Below are 27,985 nucleotides of genomic sequence, written 5' to 3' on the forward strand. Positions count from 1 at the left end.
CCACGTGTGCACCTCGAATGAATAGCGGTCATACCCTTTGGAACGGACGGTAGCTAGTGCCACCTGCCAAATTCGTCTGAATTAACCGTAGCGCACCGCGTTCCCTCCGAATGAATGAGCGTTTGGTGCCATTCACTAATACACACGTTTGACAGGACCGGATCGGCAGTTCAAATTATCCGAATTAGCGGGGGTTGAATTAACGAGGTTTTACTGTATATGTCAGCCTCTCCCTTTGAACGGAATGACTGGAGGAAAGCTTTGCGTGCCGAGAATCTCGGAGGCCATGAGCGCTAACGCTTCGAGAGCCTCCTCCGAAAGACACGTGGCGACGCAAGCCGCCGCCCTATTTAAAGAAGGCCAAATTTAACCAGTCGGCAAGCGACTTTCATTCGCTGCGTGATCGGGGGTCGATTTCGGTGGTTTGGGGAATATTGCAATTCATGTTTTGGTAAGTCTGTCAAGTTTGTTTTGTGGAAGTTTGGAATGCGGGAAATTACTCCGCGGCACACAGCATTTACACAGTCGGCGAGCAGCCTGGTGTCTCTGCTGTGAGTGACAAGTTTTGCCAGTGGCGATACTGGCGGTATGACCACTAGCAGTATGACCGCTAGCCTGGCGTATCTAAATTGCGTCATGCAGTGGGGAATACACAAACGTGCCCCAGTACAATCTTCATATAGAAGGAAAAAAAAAAAAAGAAGTGGTAATCGCGACCAAGATGCCTGAATTTTCCGGCTCAAGCTTTCGCCCCACATGCACCGATGCGATAGCAGACCTCGGTCACTATTTTCCTTTAAGACCTTGTTTCTGATGCCACTCATGCTTACGTTTTGTGCTATACTGTTTCCTAAAACAACTCTAATGCCGCGCAGGTATTTCAATATGCAACAGCACAAATTCGGTTTCGCGCGATCGATTTTTCACTTTCCACTATTAGTACAACAAAGTTACCTGTACTGCGAAATATTCTGCCGGTCCCGCAGACTTCGTTATGAACGTCTTTGACTGTAGAGATGTTTCATTTTCTAGCTGATGGAATGTGTTCTAAGAATTTACATTGAAAAGTTTGTATGATTGTCTGGAGTTAAATTATCTTGAATTTCAAGGGACGGCATAAGTTGCTTTCTGAAACTATCCCGCCGCGATTTATCGCGGGTGACATTGTGTGTTTTTGTTAATACTGAGCCTCTGTGCGAGTTTGCTAGAGCCATCTTAAATACAGGCACCTTCTCGCCAGGCATTTTCGTACCCTTGGCAGTATCTGCCAAGCGCACGCCATCCGAGGTAATGTTGCTGCATTCAGAGTCACTATATGCTGTTCCTTCAACTTTGCATTGCTTCTAGTGCAGAAAGGGCAGTTGGTACAATCGATAAAATAAAAAAAAATGTATTCTAGATTCATCCGCCAATAAGATAGTTCACGCACCGAAGTTTCCGCTTCTTGAAATCGGGGGTGGACTTTTCTGACTGCAGGGAGGAGTCATTCAGCTCCTTATCAACTGGGACTGCAACCTGGACTTCGACGCCAAGTACTGCATACCTAAGTACACCTTCAGCAGGCTGGACGATCCCAATGCTGTCCTGGCGAAAGGCTGGAACTTCAGGCAAGCTCATTGATAGACACGTCTTAGAATCGCACAATGAATGAAGGCCCATAGCTGTTGAAAATCAACATTAACTTGCTCTTTGGTTGGAGTAATGGCCGGATGCTAGCTCCCAAATGCACATACCTGATCGTGGCTGAGATATGGTTGCAGTAGGACGAGCTTATTGCCGTGACCAGGCTACAACACTAGTGGCTCCGCAGAAGTGTGAGCTTCGAGTCGGGGGGTGAAACTTGCCGGCTACGAATGGCCCACAAGCCTGGATTAGTTTTCTTGTACTCTGTTTAAATTTAGGTGTGACCATAGCTGAAGCTACAAGAGTGAGTTCCAGACTTTCAGTGTCCCTGCTAACCACGCACGCTCGTGCAGTACAAGCATTGTTCAGGGCAGCATACTTGTGCTTGTAGTTTCGGCTTTGCTCACACATAAGGTGAAATGTATACTATTATAGTATTTGCAACTGCAGCAAAAGAGATGGCACCAGAGGTCGGCATTTTAGGTCGCCCTCACTCACCCTCACAGCCATACTCACCTAAGCTCCTCACTCACCCTCACAACTACACTGACCTTCAGCCCCTTACTCACTTTCATCCTCACAGTCACACCTGCAGCCCTTCACTCACCCTCACTGAACCTCACGGCCCTCATTCCCTTCACGCACTCGTGGCCCTCACACACTCACGGCCCTCACGCACTCGTACCCCTCACGCCCTCACGGCCCTTATGCCCCTCGCTCACTCACCTCCCTCATGCCACTCATGGCCCTCACACCCCTTACGCACTCATACCCCTCACACATTCAAGCCCACTTCGGACGGGGCAGTTTTGCCCAGCAACTTGACGTCGCAACACCAGCAACACGAGCCGCCCGCGTTCACACGCAGCAACCAATTGCTGGAATTTGGCATCATCATCATGACATTTTTTTTTGGCACTATTTAGACACACAATTGCGCAATATAAACATGTTTTTATGCATTTAAATCTCGTTGAGAATACTAACTCATCTGTCTGAAACGGGTTATTTCCAAAAACGATTAATTTCAAACCAGAACCAAGTCTTTAGTTGTCATCATCACCGGCACGAGGTATCACATGAAAATATCACGTCCCTGTTTAGCCTGCAGCCGCTTCAAAAGTCTACGAATTGCTCAGAGTTGCTCGCTTCTTTCGAGCCGGACCCGATCTCAGCAATTTGTGTCAATCTAGGGAAAGGTAGGGAACAATCCGCCAGCAACACCAAAATTGCTGAGAAAGCTGCTCCGTCTAAAGCGGGCCTTACGCACTCACCGCCCTCACGCACTCATACCCCTCAAGCCCCTTACGCACTCATGGCCCTTACACCCCTCACGCCCTCACTGCCCTCACGCACTCGGACCCCTCACGCACTCATGGCCCTCGCACCCCTCACGCATTCACCGCCCTCACACACTCACGGTCCTCACGGCCCTCACTCACCCTTACACTCATGAATTTTCCTGGTTCAGAAACTCACTCACCCTCATTTCACCTGTGAAGACGAGGGTGAGTGAGGGCCCTCATGAGTGAGGTTTGCCGAAGTATGGATGGCACCAAGTGGGAAAACTGCAAGCCAGCCGAAACTGGTTGTTTTGTGACCTCAACGTCCTTTCCCCTGTGGCTTCTGCAACTGTAATGCGATCTGGCAGCACGATGCAGTGGCAAGCGAGTCCATGGATTGCTGATCTGTTTCTCAGTGTTTCCTGGTGCAGTGGAAAAACAGATCTTTGTTGGTCTTGCAAAGTAACAGTATTGTTATATATGCACAAGAATAACAGATCTCAGTAATACACTACTTTTTGACAAACTAACGAATACATGGAATTTCCTTACTTATATTTGGGAATGGGCACAACACTGCTAGTAATTATCTGGAAAATTCAAAGCATGAAACCGAAATCGAACACTTCATATTGAACCCGAACCGTGACGCAACCATAATCTGATGTGGTGGTTACCGGTTCAATGAAAGTTGTTCAGGGCCAATTCTGTCAATAATTGGTTGCGGGCGTATTTCTTTCTTATACTATTGCCAAGACTGATCCTACATACTCTCAGATATTTTTACATTTCGCATTTATTGCATGTGTAATAAAAAATGCATCATCATCAAAAGCAGAGACACAAAGAGACCGCGTGGTCAGTGAGCTCGCTTAGTTTCCACCTCTACTTAGGCACATGGAGAGCTTCAACTTTACTTTGTTTCTTGGATTGACCCTGGCTGCGCGGTAGCAGCGCGGCAATTTCAAAGCACCCCTTGGGCTTGGCCGCAAAATGTCCAAGTGTCGGAGTGGCTTGCGCCACTCTAGGCACGGAGGCCTACGCGTCCGCAAATGTTTGACCTCAAGATGGACCGCAGTTGCAGTCTATGAGCCATTTAGCCAATCAAGCACTGAGAGCGCACCACGTGACCTTCCGCTTGAGTGCAGCGACACGCTGAAGGAAGGTGGGACAAGTACTCCGCTGCATCGGCAGTATAGTTTGTAGTAGGGTGCCTCAATGTCCTTCTGGGTTGCCTCAATGTCCTTCTGTTTAGGGTGATGCCACCCTTTGCAGTACCCGATGCTGACAGCACGCGCTCACGGGTAAAATACAAAGGAATCGACGAAAACAGAATGTCTCCATAGCACAGTCAGTGCCACAAACGCATCCAGGAACACACTCTTTCATGCGCTTCTGAACAAACAATAAACGTGTGGGACAAAATGGCGAAATGCCACTACCCTAAGCAAAGCGCACATGGAGGCACCCTAGTTTGTAGGGCCGGCTGTGGTCCATTTTAATGAAAAACAATCTTTTCTTCAACGTGTTCAAAATGTTACCTAACAAAAAAAAAAAACACGGGTCGTCGGATGCAACGTTACTGGCAATGATTCGCCGACGTGCCGCACCTTGGAAGGAGGCCGGCGGAGGAGGGGAGGAGGGGGAGGGAGAAGAAAATGTTCCTTTGTATATATTTTTTGTAGGTTTGTCAGACTAGCAAGGGCCTGCATGCCGCTTGTTCAACCACTTTTTCATTTTTCTTTAAAGTCCTCTTTTATCATCTTCAACTGAGCATTCGAGAAACGTTGTTCGCTGTTGTGGCTTTACTGGAATTTTGTTTGGTAACTGACACTTCCAAATGTGAGTACTGTTATATAATATTACCATGCACTTAACACTAATAATTTATGCTGTGTAACTGGTTCTGAGTCCTTCAGACCGGGTCATATGCCTAGAGCGTTGTTTGCGATAAAAAGTAAAAATGAGAAGACAAAGCATCGCCACGAGATCTTTAGGACAGCGTTTTTCCACCGGAACCCGAAGCGCTGTCAAGATGTAGTCACAATTTATTATACGAGCGAAATGTTTTAACCCGTGCCAAAACAAAGACGCTTGGCCCGAATAACTTCTAAAATTTGTTTAGGTACGACGCAAATGTTTTTTTTTTTAACATTGTTTATGTCGTCTCCGCACGGGCGACCTCGTAACCTTTGTGCAAAATTATTTCGGCCATTCGCAAGCAGCAGACTCCCGGCGAATGCTGCCCAACTTGCTGTGTCTTTCAAACCGTTTTGTGAGAGGCACCTCGCGGATGGCTGTCACGAATTTGAACGATCTTCTATGGTTTTAAATTCTATTTTCGCAAGCCAACTTGTTGACTACCGATAGTTGTCTGTCTGGCGTGCGAAGAAGCCACCGACACCCTCTGGAGAGGGGTGCCCAGTTGAGACGGGGCACCTCAGGGTTGTTGCCATCTTTGGTGCGTTTTAATGTTTTGCTATTTTTAGAGACTAATACCTTCTGCACATGTTTGTGTTCGTTGGGAAGCTAGGGAGTAGAACTATTCATGTAGAACACGGTGGGCGGCTTCCTTGTAAGGCAAGGTCGACACAATGTTTGCCAGTATGTGAGCCATTGGCTAACCTAAGCGAACGCTTTGGGGAGCTAGTTGAGAGTGGCAAGCTGGCCGGTGAGTTGGTCGGCCAGCGTGCAATTTTCTCAGCCCAGCATGTGCGTGTTCGTAGCTTCAGAAAGCGAGCGAAGCACACACTATACGCACGAGCACTAAAGATGGCACCGACCACAAGCTCTTTTTTTGGAAAGGTCTATAGACCCATCCCGAAATTACGCCCTCTTCTGGCAGTGTTTGAAATACTGTACAGTTGCGTGTGCAAAAGACACCATAAAAAAGGAAAGCCGATCGCTTATATGTAGTTCACTTAAGAACAGTATATTGCAAGTAATAGCCTTGCCACATTAATGATGTCTTTTGCGCACGTCACTGTGCTGGGTTTTCAGATCTGCCTGAAGAGGGAGTAGTTCTGGGATTGGTCTATTGCAAATATCTCGTGCTCACAAAAGGCTGCTGGAAGTGCTAGGTCAATATTCGAAGGTGGAGTTAGGAACCGGTTCGAACTTACTAAAACCAGTAACCGGAGTGATATTATGTGCGCTACCCTAAACCGAACCGGAACAAAATACAATGCTACTGAACCCTAACCCGAACCGAAATAATGACCGGTCTGACACCCTGCCTACAACAGCAAGTGTTGGCAAAAGCGAACTATCGGAGGATTCACCTTATCTGACAAAGGGATGGACGGACAGTCATATGGACGGTTCAGCTTCATCTTAAACGTTCGTGCAGCGGTGTCGAAGGCACGTCTGCTAGACTTTGGAAGCTGCCTCCTTCGCACGAGTACTATTCGTAAGGGTCAATGCTCTCGTGTCGTCTCCTTCGATGGAGCTGCACGCTATTTTCGGGATCCAGCATATGCACCAACTCATCTCTGTGACGTCACGGCGCGGTGGTGGCGCGTCGGTCGCACTTCCGGTCTGGGGCTGTGGGCAGAAGTCCCCATGCCAGACGTGTATTCCTGCGTTGTTTTGAAAGGAACCAGACAAAAACCTGCCTTCTCGTCGAAACGCCGCGACTGGGGCCGTACCAAAAGTGTCGAGAAAGGTTTGAAGGTCAGTTTTCAGGTGCTCGGTTCGTCCGAGAATCTGGATATGTGCCGTAAAAAGGCCTTCGGACAACGATTGCTTGGGCGGGAAGCACTTTGGGTTGAATTCACGGACACTTGTGGTCATCAAATTTATTTGTTTTGTTCCAACATGAACGCCAGAAAACTGTCAAGTTGTGCGGACAACCTGTGGACTACGTTCAGTGCGTCTTCAAGCTCAAACGGCCGCCTGATCGTTCGAACGGTCGTCTGCTCTTTCAAACGTTTCTGCTTGTTGTCTGCTCTCTTAGACGACGCCGGCCGTAGATTAAATGTTGGCCCGGTACTTGCTATACGAAGTAAGTGCAGGCCTCAAAAGACTTAAGTTTGAAGGTTGGTAAGTAGGCCGAAAAAGGGCAGGGGGACTCACACTGACGCCGACAACATTGCATTTCAATGGTTTGTTTATGGGCGACGGCGAGCTTTTTGCCCACACCCCCATCGCGCATGCGCGGCGCCGGCGGCGTCCGCTAGGGGCGCTCCGGTTTGTTTGTAAACATGAGTTGGTGTATATTTAAAAGGTGTATATCGAGAAATAGTTAAAAATAGCAGGATTGTAAGGAAGGAGGCAACTGACAAGGACAGCTGTTGCACGCACATTTCCGGCTGCTGCAGATACCCCAAGTACTACGACGAGACAACACGCACCCTGGTGAAGGCATACGGCATCACCTTCGTCATGTTGGTCCAAGGCCGGGCAGGCAAGGCGAGCCCCATCCCCATCGCCATCAACATGGGCTCTGGCCTGGGCCTGATGGTTGTGGTGAGTGAACCGAGCAAAGCAAGCTCTTTTCCGCACTGTCGCAACAAAGGCACTGGTAACACGGAAGGTAGCGTTGCTTCACGATGATGTTGCACAGACGAACTTGGCGTGCACTTCGTGCCTTGGCAGCACGAACGTCTTCGTCCGTAGCATTTCTGAAAGAAAGCCCCGTCAAAGCTAGTGCACGAGCAAGAGTGAAACTCGACATTCACATCCAGTACATTCGCTCGCCCACGCCGTTTCACCACTCCCCGTCTTCTCTGAAGCATCTGTTTGTTCTCTTCGAGGTACAGACTTCTTTTATTTTACTGCTTTTTGAAAACGAGCCGAGCATTGTGCGACCATTAATAATAACTTTATTTTCCAAATGAATTGGAGGAACAGAAGGGAAAAAGACTCCAGTGGGGGCTTGACGAGCCCGAAGCCCCATACGATGACAGGCGCAGCAGCACAAAAAAAAAAAAAAGGAAAGAACCTCCTCGCCTGTCGGCAGTGATTTGCATCCGAGCGGGGGGACGGAAAGAGGTTCCCCCGGTGAGAGAGTGAGAGGAGAGCCCCCCAAGCCAGGCGGCCCTCCGCCTCACGAACAAGTCGGAGCTCACGGCGAAGGAGGCCGAGCGTTCCGACCCGCGGCCGTTATCACAGCCATCGGGGAAAGGAGACCAGAGGAATCCCCACAAACATTTAATCTCGAACTCTCCGCTTGCATAGCAGCAGCCTCTCCACGCGAATGGAATGTCACTAAAATTGTGCGCGTCTTGTAGTTAAGCGGAGCCGTGGACCTTGTATCCTCTTTGCAGGCATATCTGTGCAGCCCATGCACCACTCTAATAATGAGGCATGCAATCCAGTTTACGGTGCACGTAGGCAAGCTTGGAACGAAAAAGTGAAAAGAATGGAAGAAATGCACGCAGCATCTCCGCACAGTTTGCGTTTTGTCTATAGCTCGTTCTATCTGCATCGATCTACGCCCACACAGAGAAGTGCGGGGCTGTGTATTTGCGGTATGTGTTGTGGGCTATGCTCAGCGTCTGTTATGTGCCACATTGTCAAGCGCAACGGAGTTTCCACGGTGCTTCGACGCTGTCGGTGCTATCCATGCAAGTTTGTGGCTCTGTTTGGCGTCTCCTTTGCACCAGAAGAGTAAAGGAGAACGAAGCCCAAGACACGCTCGTGCAGTGCTGGTGCAGGGCTGCGGCACCGTGGAGGCGACGCTAGCCTCGATGACGTGGCACGAAAATGTCTACACAGAGCGTAAGCTGAACTCGTAAACCAAATGAGGTGATGTACACCTAGTGCAGACTGGTTGGGGAGGTACGGAATAAAATCAAACTGCCGCGGTATTTGCTGCGAGACTCAACGTCCGGTTTGTTTGGTGCTTTCCCTTTCCCAGGCCATGGTGGTGTGCGACCTGGTTGTGGTCCACTGCCTCAAGCGCAGGAAACTCTACAAAGCAAAGAAGTACAAGTTTGTGTGCAGCGACGAATACTATGAGGTGAGTCGGCTGAAAGAAGTGAGAGCAAGCGTGAGCGTTGGTTACGTTTGGGCGGGGCGACATCTGAACGTGGAACCAGAGGTCGGCATTTTAGGTCACCCTCACTCACCCTCACCCTAACAGCCACACTTACCTAAGCCTCTCACTCACCCTCACCCTCACAGCTACGCTCACCTTTTGCACCTAACTCACCCTCATCCTCAGTCACATTCACCTTCAGCCCTTCACTCTCCCTCACGCACTCGTGGCCTTCTAGCCCCTCGCGCCACTCACCGCCCTCACGTCCCACACGCACTCATGGCCCTCACGCACTCACTGCCCTCACGAACTCGTGGCCCTCAGCACTTGCCGCCCTCACGCACTCGTGGCTCTCACGACCTTCATGGCCCTCACGCACTCATGGCCCCCACGCCCCTCACGCACTCACCGCCCCGACGCCCCTCATGCAGTCATGGCCCTCACGCCCCTTTCTTACTCACCGCCCTCACGCACTTATGGCCCTCACACTCATGGCCCTCACCACCCCCACGGCCCTCATACCCCTCACGCGCTCACGGTCCTCGTGGCCCTCACTCACCTTCAGCTCATCTGTGGAGATGAGGGTGAGTGAGGGCCCTCATGAGGGAGGTTTGCCGAGGTATGCGCGAGCTGCTCAAAACGAGGCAACTTTCCTGCCACTCCCTTTTCCTTTCCTTTGGGACCGTCATGTCTGGCACAAATCGACTTGAAAAGTGCATTTTATGGAGAAATGCACACCTCCCTCATATTAGCACTTCTAAGAGAGCCGCGAGTATGAGGTAATAGCTTTACACGGTCTATTTCACCTTAGCAATAAAGCCAAGGATGTACAGTTGACTCTTGATAATTTGTAACTCTTGGGAACAGCAAAACACTTCAGATCAGGCAAACTTTGAATTAAAAAGAAAGACATTTACAATTCATTGTAACGTCGAATTAGAGCGCAGCTTTTGAGGAGGAGGAGGGGAGGGTATGCCCCTCCTCCCCCGCTTCTGCTCCCCACCTACGTATTTAGCTTGAAATTTTCGCTAAATTTAGCGGAGAATTTTTTCAGGTAAAACTTTTCTTCCGCTAAATTTAGCGTGAAAATTTTTACCCCAAATTTAGTGGGGAAATTTTCCCGTCAAATTTAGCAGGGAAATTTTTCCGTTAAATTTAGCAGGGAATTTTTTCTGATAAATTTAGTGGGAAAATTTCCCCACTATATTTAGTAGGGAATTTCTTCCGCTAAATTTAGCTGGGAAATTTATCCGCTAAATTTGGCGAAAAATTTCTTCCGCAAAACTAGCGGGAAAATTTTTCCGCGAACTTTAGCATGAATTTTTTCTGCGACATTTAGCGGGAAAATTTCCCTGCTATATTTAGCGGGGAATTTTTTCCGCTAAATTCAGCAGGGAAATTTGGCAAAAAAAATTATTTTGTGGGTTTATTTTTTTGCTAAATTTAGCGGGGAATTTTTTTTTTTTTTTTTGCTAAATTTAGTGGGGAAATTTGTCTGCTTAATTTAGCAGGGAAATTTTTCCGCTAAATTTAGCAGGGAAATTTTTTTCACTTAATTTTCCCGCTAGATATAGCGGGGAAAAGTTTTCGCTTAATTTAGAAAGAAATTTTTTCCTCTATATTTAGCGGGAAATTTTACCTGCTACATTTAGCGGGAAAATTTCCTTGCCAAATTTAGCGGGGAAATATTCCTGCAAAATTAAGGTGCCGTGTGACGTTATTATGGGGAGGTTCTATAATGCAAAGTGCAATTATGCCGATGGCGACACCGCTCAAGCCGGAAACGGGTGCTTAAAGGGACACTGACAGGGTATTTATGCTCGCCGAGGTTTTTAGTTGTACGTGACATATGAGAGCTCAACTACCCAGAACAGAATTTGCGGCTCGAAATTCGGTTTCTTTCCGCCCGAAAACCGCCGATCAAGAACTGGCCGGTTCGAGTCTCGCTCACTCTCTTTTCCGCGGTCACGGGCCGTTTTCTAAGGTATCGATGCGACCACCAAATTTAATAAAAAGTCGTGGGTCACTGAAGGCACACACTCAATATTAAAAATAGAAAAAAATATGAAACCCATTTTTTGTGGCTTCTAAAAAGCTGCAAATACGTTGATTGAAAAAAAAGTTTCACAGACAACCGGAAACATTCTGTGCGTGCGTCGTTTCGCCTATCGTGGGACTCGCAGGGACGCAATGGCAGCGGACGACGGGCGTGGGACCTCTATTTCAGAACTGTCGTTCGCGGTACCGGCGAATTCTGTCTACCGTTAAAAAAGAAATTTGGGACTGATCAAAAGAATTGGTATTCATCCCGTACGACACGCCCGACCACCAAGCCGATTTGCACGAAGACGTCGCCGAGCCGTCGCTCCCTTCTTGTGGCTGAAGACATCGCTCGCGCAAACGTCAAGCGCAACGTGTCTACTTCGAGTTGAATATGCACGCGTACGATTTCTTTACTAGGTGTGTCGCCAATGCGTGGTGCATCCCGACTTCGACCTGGGAGTGCTTTTGCTAGAGGAAAATCGGCAGCAAACTTTCCAACTTAGTTTATCAGCTGAATTATTACTAAGGAAAGAGATACCCCAGTTTCGATATGCTCCTGTAGCTCAGTGGGATAGACGTCCCCTTCACACGCGGTGGGACCGAGTTCGATTCCCCGTGAAACCTTTTTTCTTTTTTTTTTTTAAATATTTTATTATGTCTATGTATCTTTTTTTTTTTTACAATTATTACTGAAGAAACAAGCAAAAAAAAAATATAAGAAACAAATGTTGTGGACGGCACCTCGCTGAATTAAATGGTATGGGATTTCCTTTTTCACACCTGCGAACTCAATGTAATCACTTTCCACAAAATGCAAGGAGCATATAAATCAGGTAGCGTCCGCTTTCCGAGGTGCCCGTAAATGGTCTACAGGAATTGCAGCCAGCCATTGGTCCCGATCCCGTTGATCTTTCGGAAACTCTGCCGCACAATGCCACTTCTGTTTCGGACGCGGGACATGTGAGCCAGCTCTTCACGCAACATCTTGGGTGTATTCTTTTCAGAGCCGATCAAAATTCACCACGGGCACTCACTACTCATCTCCAACTCCTCAATGTACAAAACAACTCATCTTGGAGTACAGAACAACGAGCGGAACATACATAACTGCAAAAGAATCCCACGGCGAACAGTTCCCATACGCCGCTTGTCGTCTGCTACCGGGAAGGAGAAAAAAAAACGGTCGGGTGTAGCCACGTGACTTCCGCCACTCGCTCTCTTCTCTCCACTTCTCCGACCTCCGTCGGGTTTCGGTTTCGGTTTCGAGCAGTTGCGTCTTTTGGCTTTATTAAAAAAATACGCTACTCTGTTGCAAAATATTAATTGGGTACTCCTCCGACACCATAATGAAGCGCCTGGCAAAAAATGGAAAAAATATTTTGGGGGGTGTCAGTGTCCCTTTAAGAGCTGCGCTGTAAAAGACACACTCAAACCATGTCTTTTGTAGATTAAGTAGTCGCTCCGAAGCATTTGTTGAGTTTTCCTCGCCTCTGCTATGACGCGGAACGCAGTTTCTGCGTCGGCGGCGCTCGGCACGTAACGCGACGCGGCGGTCCCTGGGCCTAACCACTTGCACAGTTTCACTGTCCAAAGGCAAACAACAGACAGCGGCACATTCACCAACGTCTGTACATTTGATGGACGAAACATTTTCGACTGGGTAACTTCTCCGGTGCAGCTTCCCTGGCTATGTGCCCCGTGTGACCAAGCTGCCGATCGCTTTCATAACATCCGTGGCTATGGTGCCTGCAACGTGTCTTCAACCGGCGCGCGGGGGTTCGTCTCCCCTGCACGTCGAAAGCGGTCCCGAGGTGGTAACAGACGACGCTGCAAAAACCAGAGTGTCACGCTGCCGGACGTCGCGATCCTGGCTGGTTGGCACTAGAAGTCTCGGTAAAGGGTACCGCCGAACGCGAGCATTGTCGCATAGTCCCAACTCCCGGCTGCCAAAGTTTCCGTGGACCGTCGAGCCGACCTGCGGCAAAACGGGGCGTCTGCCCCATCTATCTTTACCGCCGCGACACCGCCAGGGCCGTTGCCGGCGACAATGGGACACCTCTACATTGCTGTCGGGCGGAAATCGAGGGACCGCATTTTAGGGTACTGTAAAATGCACCAATCGGAGACCCGTTCTTGGCATTGTGTCGCCTTCAGAAGCTTCCTACCTCAATGCTCTGCACGCACAACTGATCTCTATCGTAGTAGGCTGGGTCGTGGATCGAGAGCCACGACCCAGCCCCACGACCCAGACGACCCACAACCCAGACCCACGACCACGACCCAGACGAGGTGGCACCACCAGCGGCCGTTACTTGACATTAGGCAATACATGCGAGGCTATGGGAGAAACGCGCAAAAGTAGGAACTTTGAAGCTTGTAGGCGGTTCAGCGAAGTCGAGTATTTTACGACGTGCTGCAATCATTATATCGGGTGTTTGGAGATCAAATCGGTATCTGTCAAGCGTTTGAATGCACATTCAAGAAATGGTACGTGCCAGAGCACCTGCGGTGGAGCTGGCAAGCTTGCTCTCGTCGTGGAGTAAACAAAGGAACTTGCCATCAAGAGGACTATCCTTGGGGAAGCCCAGTAGCTGATGAATGTCGAAAAACTTTCATGTTGACAGCGGCTTTCCAGGATTGAGCGAATTCTGCATAGTAAAGCCTTCAAGCTTACCATCTGCTAAACCCAACTCATCGAAACTGCCACTGACTCCCCGATAACTCTAGGTAACTCTGCCCTCAATGAGCCGTACTAAATTTTTCACCCTGCGGAGTCACGCTCGACCACAGAACGTTTATTTGTTAGAACTGTGAGGGCTGTCAGTTTTAATGTTTGTACACAAGCTATTCGACAGGCTTCTTGAAACCAGAAAGATTTGGTGCCAACAGCAGCTTAGAAACGGGAGAAATGGCACTTTTTCTCCTTTTCCCGTAGAGTCCCATGTATTAGCTGGTGTCAAGTGATGGCTGCAAGTGGTGCCACTCGACCCCAGAAAGACAAGCCTCGCTTAAACCGCATGGTTGCCATTTAAGATCGCTTAGCGTAATCGCGAGGCTTTTTCATTTTTCCGAAGTTAGCGGTCTTCTGAAGCACACAGAAAGCATCTTTCGAAATAAGCATGCCCCATGCTTCGAACTAACCGAAAGCTCGAATAGAGCAACTTTGAATTGTCGAGGGTCAACTGTAAAGAGCCAGTGCCTTGACATGAAATGCAAATTGGCTGCCAAACCAAGAGAATCTGGAGGAGCTACCTTCAGCTGTACATGTGCACTACAGTACACTTTAAGCAAAAGAATGTGAAATGCACGGCAGAACCTTTCTTCGAGCTACTTGCTACTAGCATTTGAAGCCTTTGCAGATTCTGAACTAATTAGGTGCTGGCAAATGCAGCTTTTTACGTCGGGGATACAATTCACATTAGGCACATTTAGTCGCTTGCACAACCCTCCACCGGCGCAGAAAAGACAGCGCCTGTGCAAAACATTGCATGCTTCTGACTAGCGGTCCTAAGTCGGCTGCACATGAGCTACACCTTCTCCTCCCTAAGGCCCGCTTCAGATGGAGCAATTGCTCCCAGCAACTTGACATTACTACACCAGCAACATGGTGCCTCCGCATTCACACGCAGCAACTGAATTGCTACGTTTTGCGATCATCGTTATTCAATTTGAGTTTTCTTGCTTTTTTTAGACAGAGTTACATGGTATAAACATGTTTTGATCTTTTTAAATGGCGTTGAGAATAGTAACTCAACATCCTGGAATGATTTATTCCTGAAATGATCCATTTCAAACCAGAACCAAGTTAAACCCCATCTTTAGTTGTCATCATTGCCACCACAGTGGAGTCACGTGAAAATATTGAGTCTCTAGTTGTCTGCTGCCACTTCAAACGTCTGAGTTGCTCGCCCGTTTCAAGCCGGACTCTATCCCAGCAATCTGTGTTGCAGCGCGAGGATCTAGGGAAAGCCAGGGAACAATTCGCCAGGGAACAATTCGCCAGCAAAACCGAAATTGCTGGGAAAATTGCCCCGTCTGAAGCAAATTAAACAAGGAGGTGCGAGCAAATAGTTTAGTGCTCTGGTTTGTCCCTTGTTGGACCAATAACTCGCAATATTTCAAGAAACTCTCGACTTTCCTAGTGTACATCATACATTCTCCTGCTAATCTTTTGTATTTTATCTTTGCTGCAGAACTTTTCAAACCAGTCCGTACCATGACTGCTCTCCAGGGGTCGGCTGGTCGGCCAGTCTCTTCAAGGAGTGCACGCCCATGACCCTCGGCTTGCTAGTCCCACTGCAATTCCTGTTAAGTCTAGCTTGGCAAGGCAAGCAGATGCCCCATGTCCAGGCACAGAAAGTTTTGTCTTCGGCAGTTTTCGCTAGTCTCCAAAGTTCTGTGGTAAGCGCTGTCAGCGAGCACCTAGCAATGGGATTTGGAACATTATAACAAGAAGAGATTATTTTACGAAGCATACATTGCTTTTGTCTAGCATTATTTTTCCTCCATCAATGGCCATCGAAATCCAAGTTCTCCTCGGTTTACAAGACACTAAAATAATGTCTGCAGAGTGCTGATCACAGAACTTTTGGCGCTAGCTCCGACACTTGGGATCAGTTTTCTAGCACATAGATCTTTGGCCTCTAGGTAGAAGGTAATCAAGATGTTTGATGCTCTTTTTATGTTGAACCAAACATGGGTGTGTCATAATAATATTTAGTGAGGTCTTTATAAGATTTAGTCAAGTCTTGTCAACCATGCTGCAAGTTTTTGGATTGCATTTCTTCAAATGCAGACTTGATGACATGTTACGCAGGGATTTAATTGCAACAGCTTTTCGATTGATTAGCAGAACATGCTATTTTTGTGCTAGTATTTGTTACTACAGGGTGATTCAAGGAGACGCCAGGCTCTTTAAATTGACTGCAAAATTCGGTTTCTTAACCTATCGCGCTACGACTGTGTGCAGCGTTGCCCACAGATGGTGCATTTTTTTTGGTGAAATTTGCAAAGAGCGAACTTACCTGAGGAAAAAGTAAAGAAAGAAAGACTTAGCTCCTATGGAAACGCAGTGACGCCACCGGTCTTCAAACAACACGGCGCCGTTTCGCATGGGACACAAGAGATGGCGCAAGCGGTCGCGACACCAACTGCTTCCAACAAACGTTTTTAGCAGACAAGGAACTGCAGTTCCTTGTTGTTACCGCGCATGTTTTTGTTTCTGCGACTGTCGCCGCCTGCGGAACGCGCGCCGCTTTTGAGTCGACAAGATTGTCTGCTAAGACGCCGGCTCTCGGCGCCGTATGCTCGTTCGTTGGCGGCGTTCGTTGCACCATCTCTTGTCTCCCGTGCGGAACGGCGCCATGTTGTTTGAAGACCGGTGGCGTCGCTGCGTTTCCATAGGAGCTAAGCCTTTTTCTTTCTTTACTTTCTCGTCAGGTAAGTTCGCTCTTTGCAAATTTTACAAAAAAAATGCACCATCTGTGGGCAACGCTGCACAAAGTCGTAGCGCGATAGGTTAAGAAACCTAATTTTGCGGTCGATTTAAAGAGCCTGTCGTCTCCTTGAATCACCCTGTAGATGCCCGGTCTACCCTTCCGCTCTCTTGAAGTCACACTTCGGATCATGAGCTTATCTACAAGCTACTTTCTGTACATGCTAATCAAGGTGTTCGATTCTTATCTTGCATTTAATATGGGTGTGCCATAATCAATATTTAGTCCAAGTTTTCCATTGTATTAAGCATGCTATAAGCTTTTAAGTTGCACTTATTCAAATCGAATCTGTTGTAGCCTCAAGCAGGGATTTATTTTTAATATCTGTTTGGTTGAGTAGCATGATATACCATTTTATCTAAACAGCATATATTATTACGTACCTGCCCGATCTAACTCCAACGAAATTCCGAGCCCATCTTTCCGAGCTGGTCTGCTGCACATAAGCGGACATGGCTGCACCATCTTTTGAAACTAACAGTTCATACTCATAACTTGAGCTTCAGCTGGACACATGGCCAATCATTTTTCGGCTTTTGAAGGATCCGGAATGCGTAAAGACTTTGCAGTGAAGGGTGCACCAGATCGTCATCAGTGTCTACTGCGTTGGGGAAGTGGGCTCCGCATGTGATACTTAACTGCAAGTTCCAATTGGTCGAGATCAAAGTTTCCAGTTGGTCAAGATTAAACAGTACTCTATACTATGAGATGCCCATTATTCCGCTTCAGCTCTACAAGGACAAAGTGAGAGCATGTGAGAGCTTGAACAATAACTTTTTTGCACAATTGCAAGAGTGTGTGTACGCTGGGAGCGGCTAACGGATAACATATCTACATAGTATCAATGTCCATTCAGCAGCAAATGATAAGCATTTTCATAAAACTTGACACTGATTGGAACTGTGCGAGATGCCTTTCGATGTCTGGTATACCCAGGAGGCATACTTTTGTGACATTTATCTGTTTACCAGGCTCTTCGGGGCGTATCATGATCATTGAGCTGTTTCCAAATCATGGGACAGCTCTTCAAGGGCAGTGATGTGCAGTGTGAAGAGCCTGCGGTGCTTAGGAGAGGTTAGACCCAAGGGGGATATTTGCCGACCCATTCCTTTGTGCTATGCCACTCATTCCAAACAGAAAAGAAAATGGTGACTGATGAACCTACACTAGTCTGCGAATGCTAAGAGTTGTCTGTGATGTGCACTTGACAGACGCCGAGTCACCTGTACAAATTGCTCGTTCCTTTTTATACGCTGTTTACAAGCTTTGTATAAGTTGTCTGACAATTAAACATTTCCTTCGTTCAAATATTGTGAATCTGTTTCTCTGTCTTGAAGCATCTTAGCAGTATTTGTGGCCAATAGGACAAAGGGAATTAAAGTGCCACAAACACAATTTTAATTTAAAGGTCTTACAAAGGTTATTAGACAAAAATAAAGTTGCATTATTTTTTATATGGAATCTTCATGGGTTACTAAATGTACATGCCAAGTTGCACAATACATAGAGCTCTAGTAATTTAAATGTTTTATGTTTGTAGTTAACACTTTCTGACCAAGGCAACCCTGACAGAACTCCAATGTAACCTGCCAGTGGGAACTAATGCTTGTCAGGTACCCATAAACCAAGGGGTGGGGGGGGTAAGGAAGGAACAGAACGTGCCAAAGCGGACATCGGTGATTGCGAGACAAGAAGTTGGAAAGAGCGATGAAAAAGTGGAGAAAAAAAGCAGACAGTAGGTTAGACGTGTTCGTTTTGCTGTGACAAGTTGAAGTTGCTCAAGTGCTTAACTTTATTTTATACAATGTGTGAAGCCGGTGTTTTTATACAAAATAAAGCAAGAAAAACATTGGACTGAATAACTGGTGCAAAAGACTGAAGACAATTTGTAGTACACACACACAGCACTGACTGACAACTAAAAATTCTACTTCTGTATGATACAGCAAGCAAACATGATACTGAAAAAGACAGAACCGAAAACAACCCAATAACGTAATGCAGATACAATTAACAAATTCCACCTCGTTGCCCACCAGGACTACCGACGTGCACCAATGCACATGCCTGCTTTATAGCTGGCAATACAAAAAGCCTTGCAAATTTCTCTGGCAGTCTTAGTTCTGTGCCATGCTAAAATCTTAATCTCATTAACATGTCCCGATGGGCTTGATTGGAAGAACAGATAAAAGTGATTGACGTAGAAAAAAAATACTGCAACAAGGTGTGGAGTTGGGCGGGTTGGTTGAGCACTATTGAAGTGATAAAAACAGTGCAAATAATGAAAGACAAGTTGAAGAAGTACAGAAAGAGCTGTCTGACAACTGAAAATTTTACTTCTGCACTTGCTGTACTATGCTGTATCGTGCACAAGTAAAATTTTCAGTTGCCGGTCAGCATTGCGTGCGTGTACTTATTAACTTGTCTTTCGTCTTGTGCACCGTTTTTTTTTTTTTTTTTTTTTTTTTTCAATAATGCTCTATCAACTAGCCCAGCTCCATGCCTTGCAGCGAGAGAAACACTAGGTAAACACCTTGCCAGTGATTTTTTCCTGCTGCTTTGTTAAAGCATCGCCAGCAATCTCGTCCCACCGGGATGTCCACGTCCATACCCCGCTGTTCCAAAGTGGCCGCATTGCATGGGACCTTTTCCTCTTGAACATTATATGAACTCTGTGCATAAATCGCCGTTGTTGCTACACCGATTCTCGACGAAACGCGTAGGCAGTCAGCGCGGGGGTTCCGACTCGGCGAAGGATGGGAATTTTGACCTCGCAACCGTTTGCATAATGTTGTCTTCCGAGAGCCAGTCTGTTCTTCCGGGCACTGGAAGTTTCGGATGCAGCTACCACAGCTACCCTCAATCGCCACCTACGGTCTGCGTACTGTTTGCTCTGTGTTTGCGAAATGTAGATCTTGCGTTGGAGTATGACGAGCAGAAAGCTTTTCGAACCTTTTTAGATCGTGTGTACCACTCGGATATGTGTAGTTGCATTAATCCTTTAACGCGAGCACACTTTCAAAGTGGGCGCGAGCTAGCAGACGACACGACGACCAAGCTTGAGTGTGCACTTCCAAGTGATTGGGAGACGCACGACAGTGCATGCGTAGTGAACCATGCCTCGTGTCGTTGCACCTGTCGCATTCCCTGCAAGAGCGAGAGAAAGTAGACGTAACGAGCGAACAAACGGAGGGAAAGAGCACTGCAGAAACCGCACTGCAGCCTCTCAAAACCGGTCCAGTCCAAACCACAGCACGTGTCGTCCAAACGAGAGAAGGCTGCATGCACCGGGGCAATAACTGCCAACGCATTTAAAACCACGAGACGCCGACCGAGCAAGTGAATGCTTTACCAAAGCTCGCTACACTCTCGTTCAATGCCAATCTTTCTCTCTGTTGGTTTCCTCCCCGAAATGGAAGACGATTCTGACAAAGCGAGTGATGCTGAATGTTCCGTCAGATCAAGTGGGAGGGGAGCGGGAATGAGCGAACACGTGGGAGCCAGGAATGCCAGGGAACGGTCCGAGCTGCTCTACAGTAGTCTAGAAGGGATGGTGCACGGTCAACAGCAATCCCATCGATCGGCATATGGGGTGAAGGTACACAATTTAAATGGGAGCAGCATTGCCACCCTTCCTCTGCAGGGTGGGTCAGCATGCGGTCGAAAGAAAGGGTTCACAATCACGGATGCAGCGCAAAGAGCAGTTCTGGCGCTGGTGTTGACTTTCAGATTACACGCACGCCGAGACACTAACTGTACAACCGCTCTTGCCCGCCGTGTGAAGTGAGAGATGCATCTTTCCCTTCTACCCCCTCATAGTTGCACGTTGTACAGCTGACAGCACTGCCAGATGACTTGATCGACATTTGTTTTCAATCGTGGCAGCATTTCTCAATGGCTGAATCCTAGGGTCGCGCAATAGACCCTTTGCAAAAATCCCAAAAGCACACGCGCAACGAATAATAGGAGCCCTTGGTACGCCCCTCCTCCCGCTACCACGTGAGCAGGTGCAGGTTACCACGGCAACAACTTATGAGCAGCAGAGTCTGGCTAGCGACGAGCCAACGGCTGCCCCTTTCTCATCCCCCTTTGTACCGGCTCTGTCGTCTGCTGCACCAATGCTTTGTCGAAACTGGTCGAAACCTGCCACGGTTGCGGCACAAAGTAAGTGGACTCGGTGACACTTCAGTACGTGAAGGTAAGTTACGACGAATAATGTATTCAATTAAGTTCACCTGTCGCGATGCCTTTACGTTGCCGCAGATACGGTACGCCGCCAACGACGTACAACTCGGGGGGTGGGCGGGATGGCTGCAACGGCTGCTGGCGGTAGCTGCCGGGACGTGCGCACAGTCGCGCAACGGGAAAGCGCGTGATCTGTACCGAGGGTTCCCAAAATTCCCTGCGATTGCGGCGCTGTATGTTTTGTAATAGGTCTATTGACCTGCAAAAAACTGCTGCGCTTGACACCGTGACATCGTTCTTGGGCTTGCACTGTTTTTGTGCTAGGCTGTTCCCGAAGCAAGAACTGCGTCGCAGGTCAGATTTTACGCTGCCAGTGCATTATGGTCTGTGGATTCCCGGACTCTGTTCCCTGGAGTTCTGTAGAGTACCCTCAAGGGTTCCCCCAAGGTCCCAAACTTCCTCGACCATCTGTCCCGAAGTAAAGTGTACTTCCAGTTTAAGCACTATTTTATAAGATCTGAACCACCCATCAATGCATGATCACTATATGCCAGACACTTCCCATAGTATGTTGCAGCTCAAGAAGGTATGGTGAGGGAAAGAAAGGCCAAGGAGGAGAAAGCAGATGGAATGCTGGAGAATGGTTTCCCCCTTTCATCCAGTGTTCCGTCTGGTTCCTCCTCCCCAGCCTCCCTTTCCCTTGTCCTACCTTCTTGAACTGTAGCTTACTATAGCACGGGCATTACATTACTATGCACATAAACTTCTGCGCTGCACTTCTACATTAATCCCAGGACGGGTTCGTTCGCACTCGGTCTAGAGAAATGTGCATTTCTCGATATAGAACCACTGGTGTGGCCAATAGCAGCAAAAATTATTTTCACAGGAAAAGGAACTCCAAGGCTCTTAGATATACATCGGCCAAGCTGCATCCCTAAAGAGAGAAGCTTGACTAGCCGCCGTAAAGAGAAGTTGGATGGCTTGCTGTGGCTGCAGTGGGATAGAAGGGGAGGTGGAGCAAGCTGGAAGGAAAAATGTGCAGCAAATCGCTAAGCAGTTGTGTTGCATCGGTGAAACATTCTAGCATCACAAACGTTTTCATCATTGTTTAGCAGCACGTCTAGCCTGTTCAGCCAGACGCCTACGTTCACGGCGCTCTTCACTGAATAATTTAATGCATGGCATGTCTACACTTAAAATGATAAACCTGGTGATCTCCCAGAACCTTCTAACCCACTCCTCTTTCTCCTCCTCACTCAACCCCTGGTCATGTGACCAGGGGTTGAGTGACCAATTGGCGTTGAGCACCTCACTGTTCTCCAACTTGTCAACCAATCGGGTCGAACCTTGTGGCCACACTTTAATCGAGGCTTCACGAAATGCCGACTTAGCCAATGAATCTTTCACATTAAAAATTGCCTTTCTGCTGAGCTGCGGCTCTCCCGAGCCGAAATAAATCACTATCACTATTTAGTGTGAACGTATATTTTGACTCTCCTTCCCGATTTTGATTGAAATGATTAGACGCACAGTTTCTTTGAAAACAACATTGTGGGCATTTGTTTTACACCTTTCACGCTTCTAAAAAAAATTAACCTTCAAAATTTTATCAGCTTCTTCCCTGCCAAAGGCCTGTGTTGCGGCGAGAGGGGGGGAGCACATTTGGCGCTGCTCCCAAGTTCTGTAGATCAACGATAATGGTGGTAATGATAATTTGCGGCTATTTCTTTGTATTTATTTGGTTTGGTTGCAAGCACTACCGAGGTGCCCGAGGAGCACAGCCAGTGCGGGAAAAATCTCAAAGGCCATGGCAGATCTGGATTACACATTGAAGCATAAACAACCATGAGCTAAACACTCCCTGGTATTATTGTTTACGAGGTCTGTAGACTCGTGCTCTACTTTACTGCAGGGGTCTACAAACCGGGACAGTAAGGGGCCCCTTGGTTTCATTCAAGGAAGGATATCCCTCGAAATCGAACAGCTTCAGAACCCCGGCCGCAGAAGACGAAGAGAGTAGTGCACAAGTGATAAACAGCAAGTGCTCAATTTATTTCGCCAGGTACAAGTTTCATGTGGGCACTTTGAGCCCGGTGATTCGTTCGATGGTATAATGCAATGTGACTGACTTTCTCGGTGGCATATGTATTTCTTATTTTGCCAACTGAGTTTCGTTAAGAAGTAAAGGGCTGGTGGCAGACTCGATGAGTACTGCGAGTGCGATCAGAGTTACAACGAAGAAGGTGCAATGCCGAGATGGGGAAAGAAACAGACGAGGGCTGTGCCCCGCAAGTGGCGAAGCCATTCACTTTTTGGACTTTGCGCCCTTCTTGCCGCGCTTCTTGGCGGCGGCGCCGCTGCTCGTGCCCGCCGAGGTCGCCATTGGCTTGCCCTCGTCGGTCGCCCGTGCCCGGAGCTCAGTCTCGATGTTCTTCCGGATGTTCTTCTCCAGAGCCTGAAAGGCAAGCAAGCGCCAGACACCAACCCTCTTTCGTGTGTGCCAAAGACGGGAATATCCAAAGATCACGCTAGCGTTACAGTGCCAAGAATGCGTTTTCCACTGGTCTGTTTGGCATTCCATCTCGCCCATACATCAAAAGCGGACGCAAACGAGTCGCAAAAGTCGGTGTGTCGCAGCACAGATGTCGCAATCCCAGAGGCTGGGGCTTAAAGTCCCAGGAAAAAGTATGAGCAAATGCGAGTGTCGTTGTCTCAGCATCTCTACTCCCAGCTGCCAAAGCTTCCACGGACTGCCCAGCCGTAGAGCGACTCGTAGCAAGACAGGTGCCCGCCACATCCACTGCTCCGACACCGCCATACTAAAGCTTCTAAACATAGTCATGAGGCGGAAATCGAAGATCCACTTTTTAAGACTTAGCAAACACGCCGGTTGGGTTCGTTCTAGATGCCGTCCTGGCATTCATGACGTTGGGTACAGGGTTTGAGCACCCCTCACTTCTAAGACCGCCAAGATTCACCCAGTTTTCTAACCGCTTCATCAAATTTTTGTTAGAAATGGTTAAGCTGGAGACAATATTGCTGTAAGCGGAAATGTAGCTGGCGATGGGTTAAAAACGATCATCTCGCGGGTGGCACCGTCTTTGTGCGTCGTGCAGATCGGGCGCAATTGGCAACCGTTACTGCTTGAAAATGTGACTTCCTGAATAACAGATATCACAATTATGTTTGATTGTGACGTGCTGGAGAGCCATAAGAGCAATTTCAAAAGAGGACTGAAGCTGGGCGGGATGGAATGCCATTTGGCTGCCCAAGGCCTGCCTAGCCTTGGGCAGCCAAAAGATCCGTTGACGACGTCACATACAGCGACTGTCTTTCGCGTTTTCTTGCGCTTAACAATAATACCTGCGCAGCAAATGGTTTGGGTATTCGGGTGCACGGGGTAAATACACACTAGAATTCACTTCTAACTCATTTTTTTTTCAAGAAGCTCCGTAGCTTCCCTTTAAGTACGGTCTATAAATAATTTTCGTAGTGCAACCCATGATGTGTGCGAGGCTTCCTGAGAAAATCCTTATGCTGATGGAGTGCATTATAACTATAAGTGTTTGGGTGACCTTGTGGTTGAGTATGTAAGGATGTGGGACTAAATAAATCTTTTAGCTGCGTTTGAGACGTTCTCTTCTTCACTTGTCTCTGTCCCTTCTACTTTTAAGTTTCTGTTTCTACCCCAGTCTCGGGTTAAGTTCCATCATGGTACAAGCACATATGGCATCCAAACATACTTCACAATGAGCAAACCCTTGGTTCAGATTCTTATTTCTGTCAATCAAATATTATTTATTCGCAAGCGATTATTTCTTTACCACTCTACAAGTGGTAAAGAGTGAGTGACTGAATTCAGTGAGTCACTGAATTTGTCACGTGAAAAAGATGACAAACCGTTTATACAACATTTATTATAAAATGACCGGTATTAATCGCTCCTTGTAAATTTTTTAAAGCGTGCTGCCCGAGATAACTGTCCAATAAAAATTTATTTTTCTCTTTTATTATTTTGGTACACTTGGCTTTAGGCGTTTCAAAGATACTTTTGGCGGCTGTGGCTGCGTGCCCTCCAACAAAAAATGGCGTCCCTACTCTACAAAGCGAGTTCACAATGGACGCCTCCCGCTCATCAACGTCAACCGCCGCTAAACCTCGGCGTCCTTTGTGATTCCCAAACACAAAGAGCGCGCCAAAACGCCAACCCGGTCCATTCCAGCGTATGGGACACGCGTGGCGCGAACGAGGCCAACTGTTCCTCCCTGCCCGCCAGCCGGCAACCCACATTTCCCGCCATTTTTCTTTTTGTCTCGACTAGCATCACCACGTGATACGCGCCGAAGATGCGCACTACACGCTCCAGAAAACAGAATTTCGTGCGCCATTTTCATCGGTTCGGGAAGGAAGATGCATAAAGGTGCGCACGGCGCACACAGAGAATGGGAAAGGTGAAGACGCTTACCACTTTCACCTGTTGTTTGGCGGTAACTGCCTTCGCTTTCTTGGGGACGGACCGAGCTGGAAATGCACAGAAGCTGTAACACGGCACGGAATGCCCCCGACAGATTCTCGAAAGACGGCGAATGCCCCGCGATCGTGGACGTACCTTTGGAGACTCCTTTGAGCGAAGAACGCGCGCCCGCATTCTTCTTCGCCTTTTTCGGGCCAGCCGACTTCTTTTTCAACTTGCCTTGCGCCATTTTTGAGTGCGTGATGATGTTGCGGTCGATTAGCTTCCTGGATCGAGGGTAGCCGAGTGAGGAGAAGAAATCAGAGTTATCTTTGTTTGAAGACTAAACTACAAATGACAAAATAGGTTATAGATGCATAATTGTCAATGCATTAATACGTTGGAGGTACGTAATAAATTTGTTATTTTCTTGTTTCGGTTTCGTTTTGTATTGGCGGCTACGTTGGCTGACTCCGTAAGTGTGACGTCATGGGTCCAAACAAACCGTTGCTAGGGTCGTTGTTATGGACAAATACATGTGTTTAGGTTTCGCTACGAAAACCCGACTGATCAAAAATCAGGAGTAGAATTTAAACTTCTAAAAATAACAGATATAGAAAGCTTGAATGTCATATATGTTTTGACAGAAGTGTGCCGGTAATCGCTTGTTTCTAAAATATTTACGAGTACAACTTCCGGTCCTCAAGGTGCCTGCAGCAGACGACGAATGCAAGAAGTATGCCGTCTGCCACACGCTGGCTGGCCAAACCGGCGCCTTCGTTTGAATCGTGTGAAGGAAGACAATATTCTGATATTGCATTTGTTTGAAATATAACGAGTTTCAGACACTTATAAGAATTCACAGTGGGGTGCGATGCAAAATATGGTCTATCAAAAGTCCGGGCGTCAATCGAGATGATCGTCTGCTAATAGATCGCATTGCACACGTGAGAAAATCACTTCAGGCGATCGGTTGAGATCCCACATTTTGTTTGCGGACTCGCGCAGTGCGAGGGTGCTTCGTACCTGGTTGTAACCATCGCTGCGATGGTTACTGCATGTGAAATCACGATAGACATGCAATTCTTTAATAACCTGACAACCTCAATAATAATAATAATAATGAACGACTTACCTCGACGGCTTACGATTTGTTTCTCATACTGGCCTACACTACGCCGGTAATGCACTTCAGGTCGTCGCCGTAACTGATCTGCATGACGTGGTTTGATTTTACGGCATTAACACCCCTCTGAACGAAGCTGGGTCCTTCACAGAAAAAAAAAACAAAAAACACGCACATCACGGAAACTTTTACGGCAATGGCGATGCACTTGTTTTTATCGCTCGTCTACCGACGCAATTCAACGAAGACGCCCGCTGCAACAGAGGCCAGCAAATCTATCGTGTCGTCTGCTACCAAAGCAAAGCGGAGTGTAATATTTCAGAAATGGCTTTGATTGCTGCAGTACGACAGTGAGACGACAAGAACTTCTTCATAATTAGATATCAAGAAGCTAGGTTGCTTACAGAAAATTATTTACTTACTTGTAAGCAAAAATCTAGCGTCATGTGGAGTCTCCATGCATTAGTCCATAGCAACGCCCCTGGCAACGGTTTGTTTGGATCCAGACGCAATGTTGTGACGTAGTCACTTACGGGGTCAATTGTCAAGGGCAGCGAAACTTCCAGCGCTTCAGCCCCGCATGCAGCGACCAGTCTCTCTTGTGAGAAGCAGACGTGTTGGTGGTAGCTGGTGGTTGGAGCAGTACGAAAGCAACGCTAGCCTTGACAACGTAGCACAAGGTAGTATGGTCCCTGACTCTAGGGAAAGCTAGAGAAATTAGGAATCAACGTTGTTAGGAATGTGCGAGAAACCGAGTTTTGTATTCGAATAAAATAATTATCTGAATAGTTCGATTAGACTTTCGATTATTTATTAGTATTCGAGTTTACATATAATTCGGGTCATCGATAGAACTGTTATGAAAAATTCAGGATCGTCCTGAATTTTGTAGACGTTCCCTTCTGTGTATGTTCCTTCGGCTATTTTTTTTTTCTTTTCTGCATTACAGCTCGCCTGCACACTCATTCTTTTCACTAATATAGTCCTTACAGGTTTGTGTTTGATGTAAATCAATGCTCACTGCAGCGCTAACCGTAAGGACAGAAAATGATTATTTCTTTTTATTGTTCTTCTTGAACGAAGCAGTCATGCTCCAAGCTTCATGTATGGGCTCGACGAAAACACGAAAATCACGCACGTCGCCCACTTGAATTCGCGGATCATATGCCGATGCTTGCCCCCAGCTTCAAGGAGAGTGATCAGTTGACGGGCTGCAGTGTCCAAATATGCTAGACGAATGAGCCACTTTCTAAAGTTTAACTCCGTTTCACCATAACGACTTGGCAAACAGCGAAAGTTACAGCCACGACGAGTGTCAGGCACCTACCTGCTCTGAATCTAATTTGCTGGTTCGTTGCTCTGATCCGATGGCAGGGAGGAAATAAGGCTATTTTTCCTGTCCAAAATATATAAAAATCAGGTTTATTGTTTTTAAACGAATTGAAACCACTTTTTTTAATGGTTAATTTTTATCTCCTAATTCCCATTTCAACGTGATAGTGTTATTATAGGGAGTTTCACAGCACCACAGGGCGTTTAAAATAATTTTTTTAGGAAAAGAAACTTGTTTGAGTTTGCGTTTCGCTCCGAAATCAAAATCTTTCTCACGGCGTAAATATTGCACTAAAAATAAAATAAATACCCTAAAAAAAAAAAAGCTTTTCAAACACTTTTTTTTCTCTTTTGCCTAATATCTATGCAAAGAGACACATTTTTAATTAGAAGCGAAACCGAAACCAAGCTTGGCGGGGCTTACTTATCATGTCGGATGGCTTGGCGGCGGGTGTCTGCTGTTGT

At 47.3% G+C, this 27,985-nt stretch overlaps 2 protein-coding genes across 2 annotated transcripts in view; one reads left to right on the plus strand and one right to left on the minus strand.

The window, feature by feature from the left end:
* LOC120836335 (P2X purinoceptor 4) overlaps positions 1-17,732 on the plus strand; it is a 62,261-nt gene extending 44,529 nt beyond the window's left edge. The window contains exons 8-11 of the mRNA XM_040220777.3: positions 1,477-1,607; positions 7,226-7,373; positions 8,767-8,868; positions 15,123-17,732. Of these exons, the coding sequence (XP_040076711.1) occupies positions 1,477-1,607; positions 7,226-7,373; positions 8,767-8,868; positions 15,123-15,149 (408 nt within the window). The 3' untranslated portion in view covers positions 15,150-17,732. The remainder of the gene's footprint in view (positions 1-1,476; positions 1,608-7,225; positions 7,374-8,766; positions 8,869-15,122) is intronic.
* A 4,908-nt stretch (positions 17,733-22,640) lies between these two features.
* LOC8031379 lies at positions 22,641-25,372 on the minus strand. Its single transcript, XM_040210090.2, has 3 exons — positions 25,219-25,372; positions 25,075-25,130; positions 22,641-23,064 (listed from the first exon to the last, which is right to left on the minus strand). The coding sequence occupies exons 1-3, from the start codon at positions 25,310-25,312 to the stop codon at positions 22,915-22,917; spliced, it is 300 nt and encodes a 99-aa protein (XP_040066024.1). The 5' UTR covers positions 25,313-25,372; the 3' UTR covers positions 22,641-22,914.
* Positions 25,373-27,985: the final 2,613 nt, after the last annotated feature.

The sequence above is a fragment of the Ixodes scapularis genome, unplaced genomic scaffold (genome assembly GCF_016920785.2).
Source record: "Ixodes scapularis isolate PalLabHiFi unplaced genomic scaffold, ASM1692078v2 PGA_scaffold1__304_contigs__length_218370807, whole genome shotgun sequence".
NCBI lineage: Eukaryota > Metazoa > Arthropoda > Arachnida > Ixodida > Ixodidae > Ixodes > Ixodes scapularis.

Excerpts from the sequence above, each read along its gene's own strand:
- LOC8031379 (XM_040210090.2), bottom strand. The coding sequence starts at position 25,312 with ATGGCGCAAGGCAAGTTGAAAAAGAAGTCGGCTGGCCCGAAAAAGGCG. Across the intron at positions 25,131-25,218 it reads GCTCAAAGGAGTCTCCAAAG|CTCGGTCCGTCCCCAAGAAA; the intron begins GTACGTCCACGA and ends GTGCATTTCCAG. Across the intron at positions 23,065-25,074 it reads CCAAACAACAGGTGAAAGTG|GCTCTGGAGAAGAACATCCG; the intron begins GTAAGCGTCTTC and ends CTTGCCTTTCAG.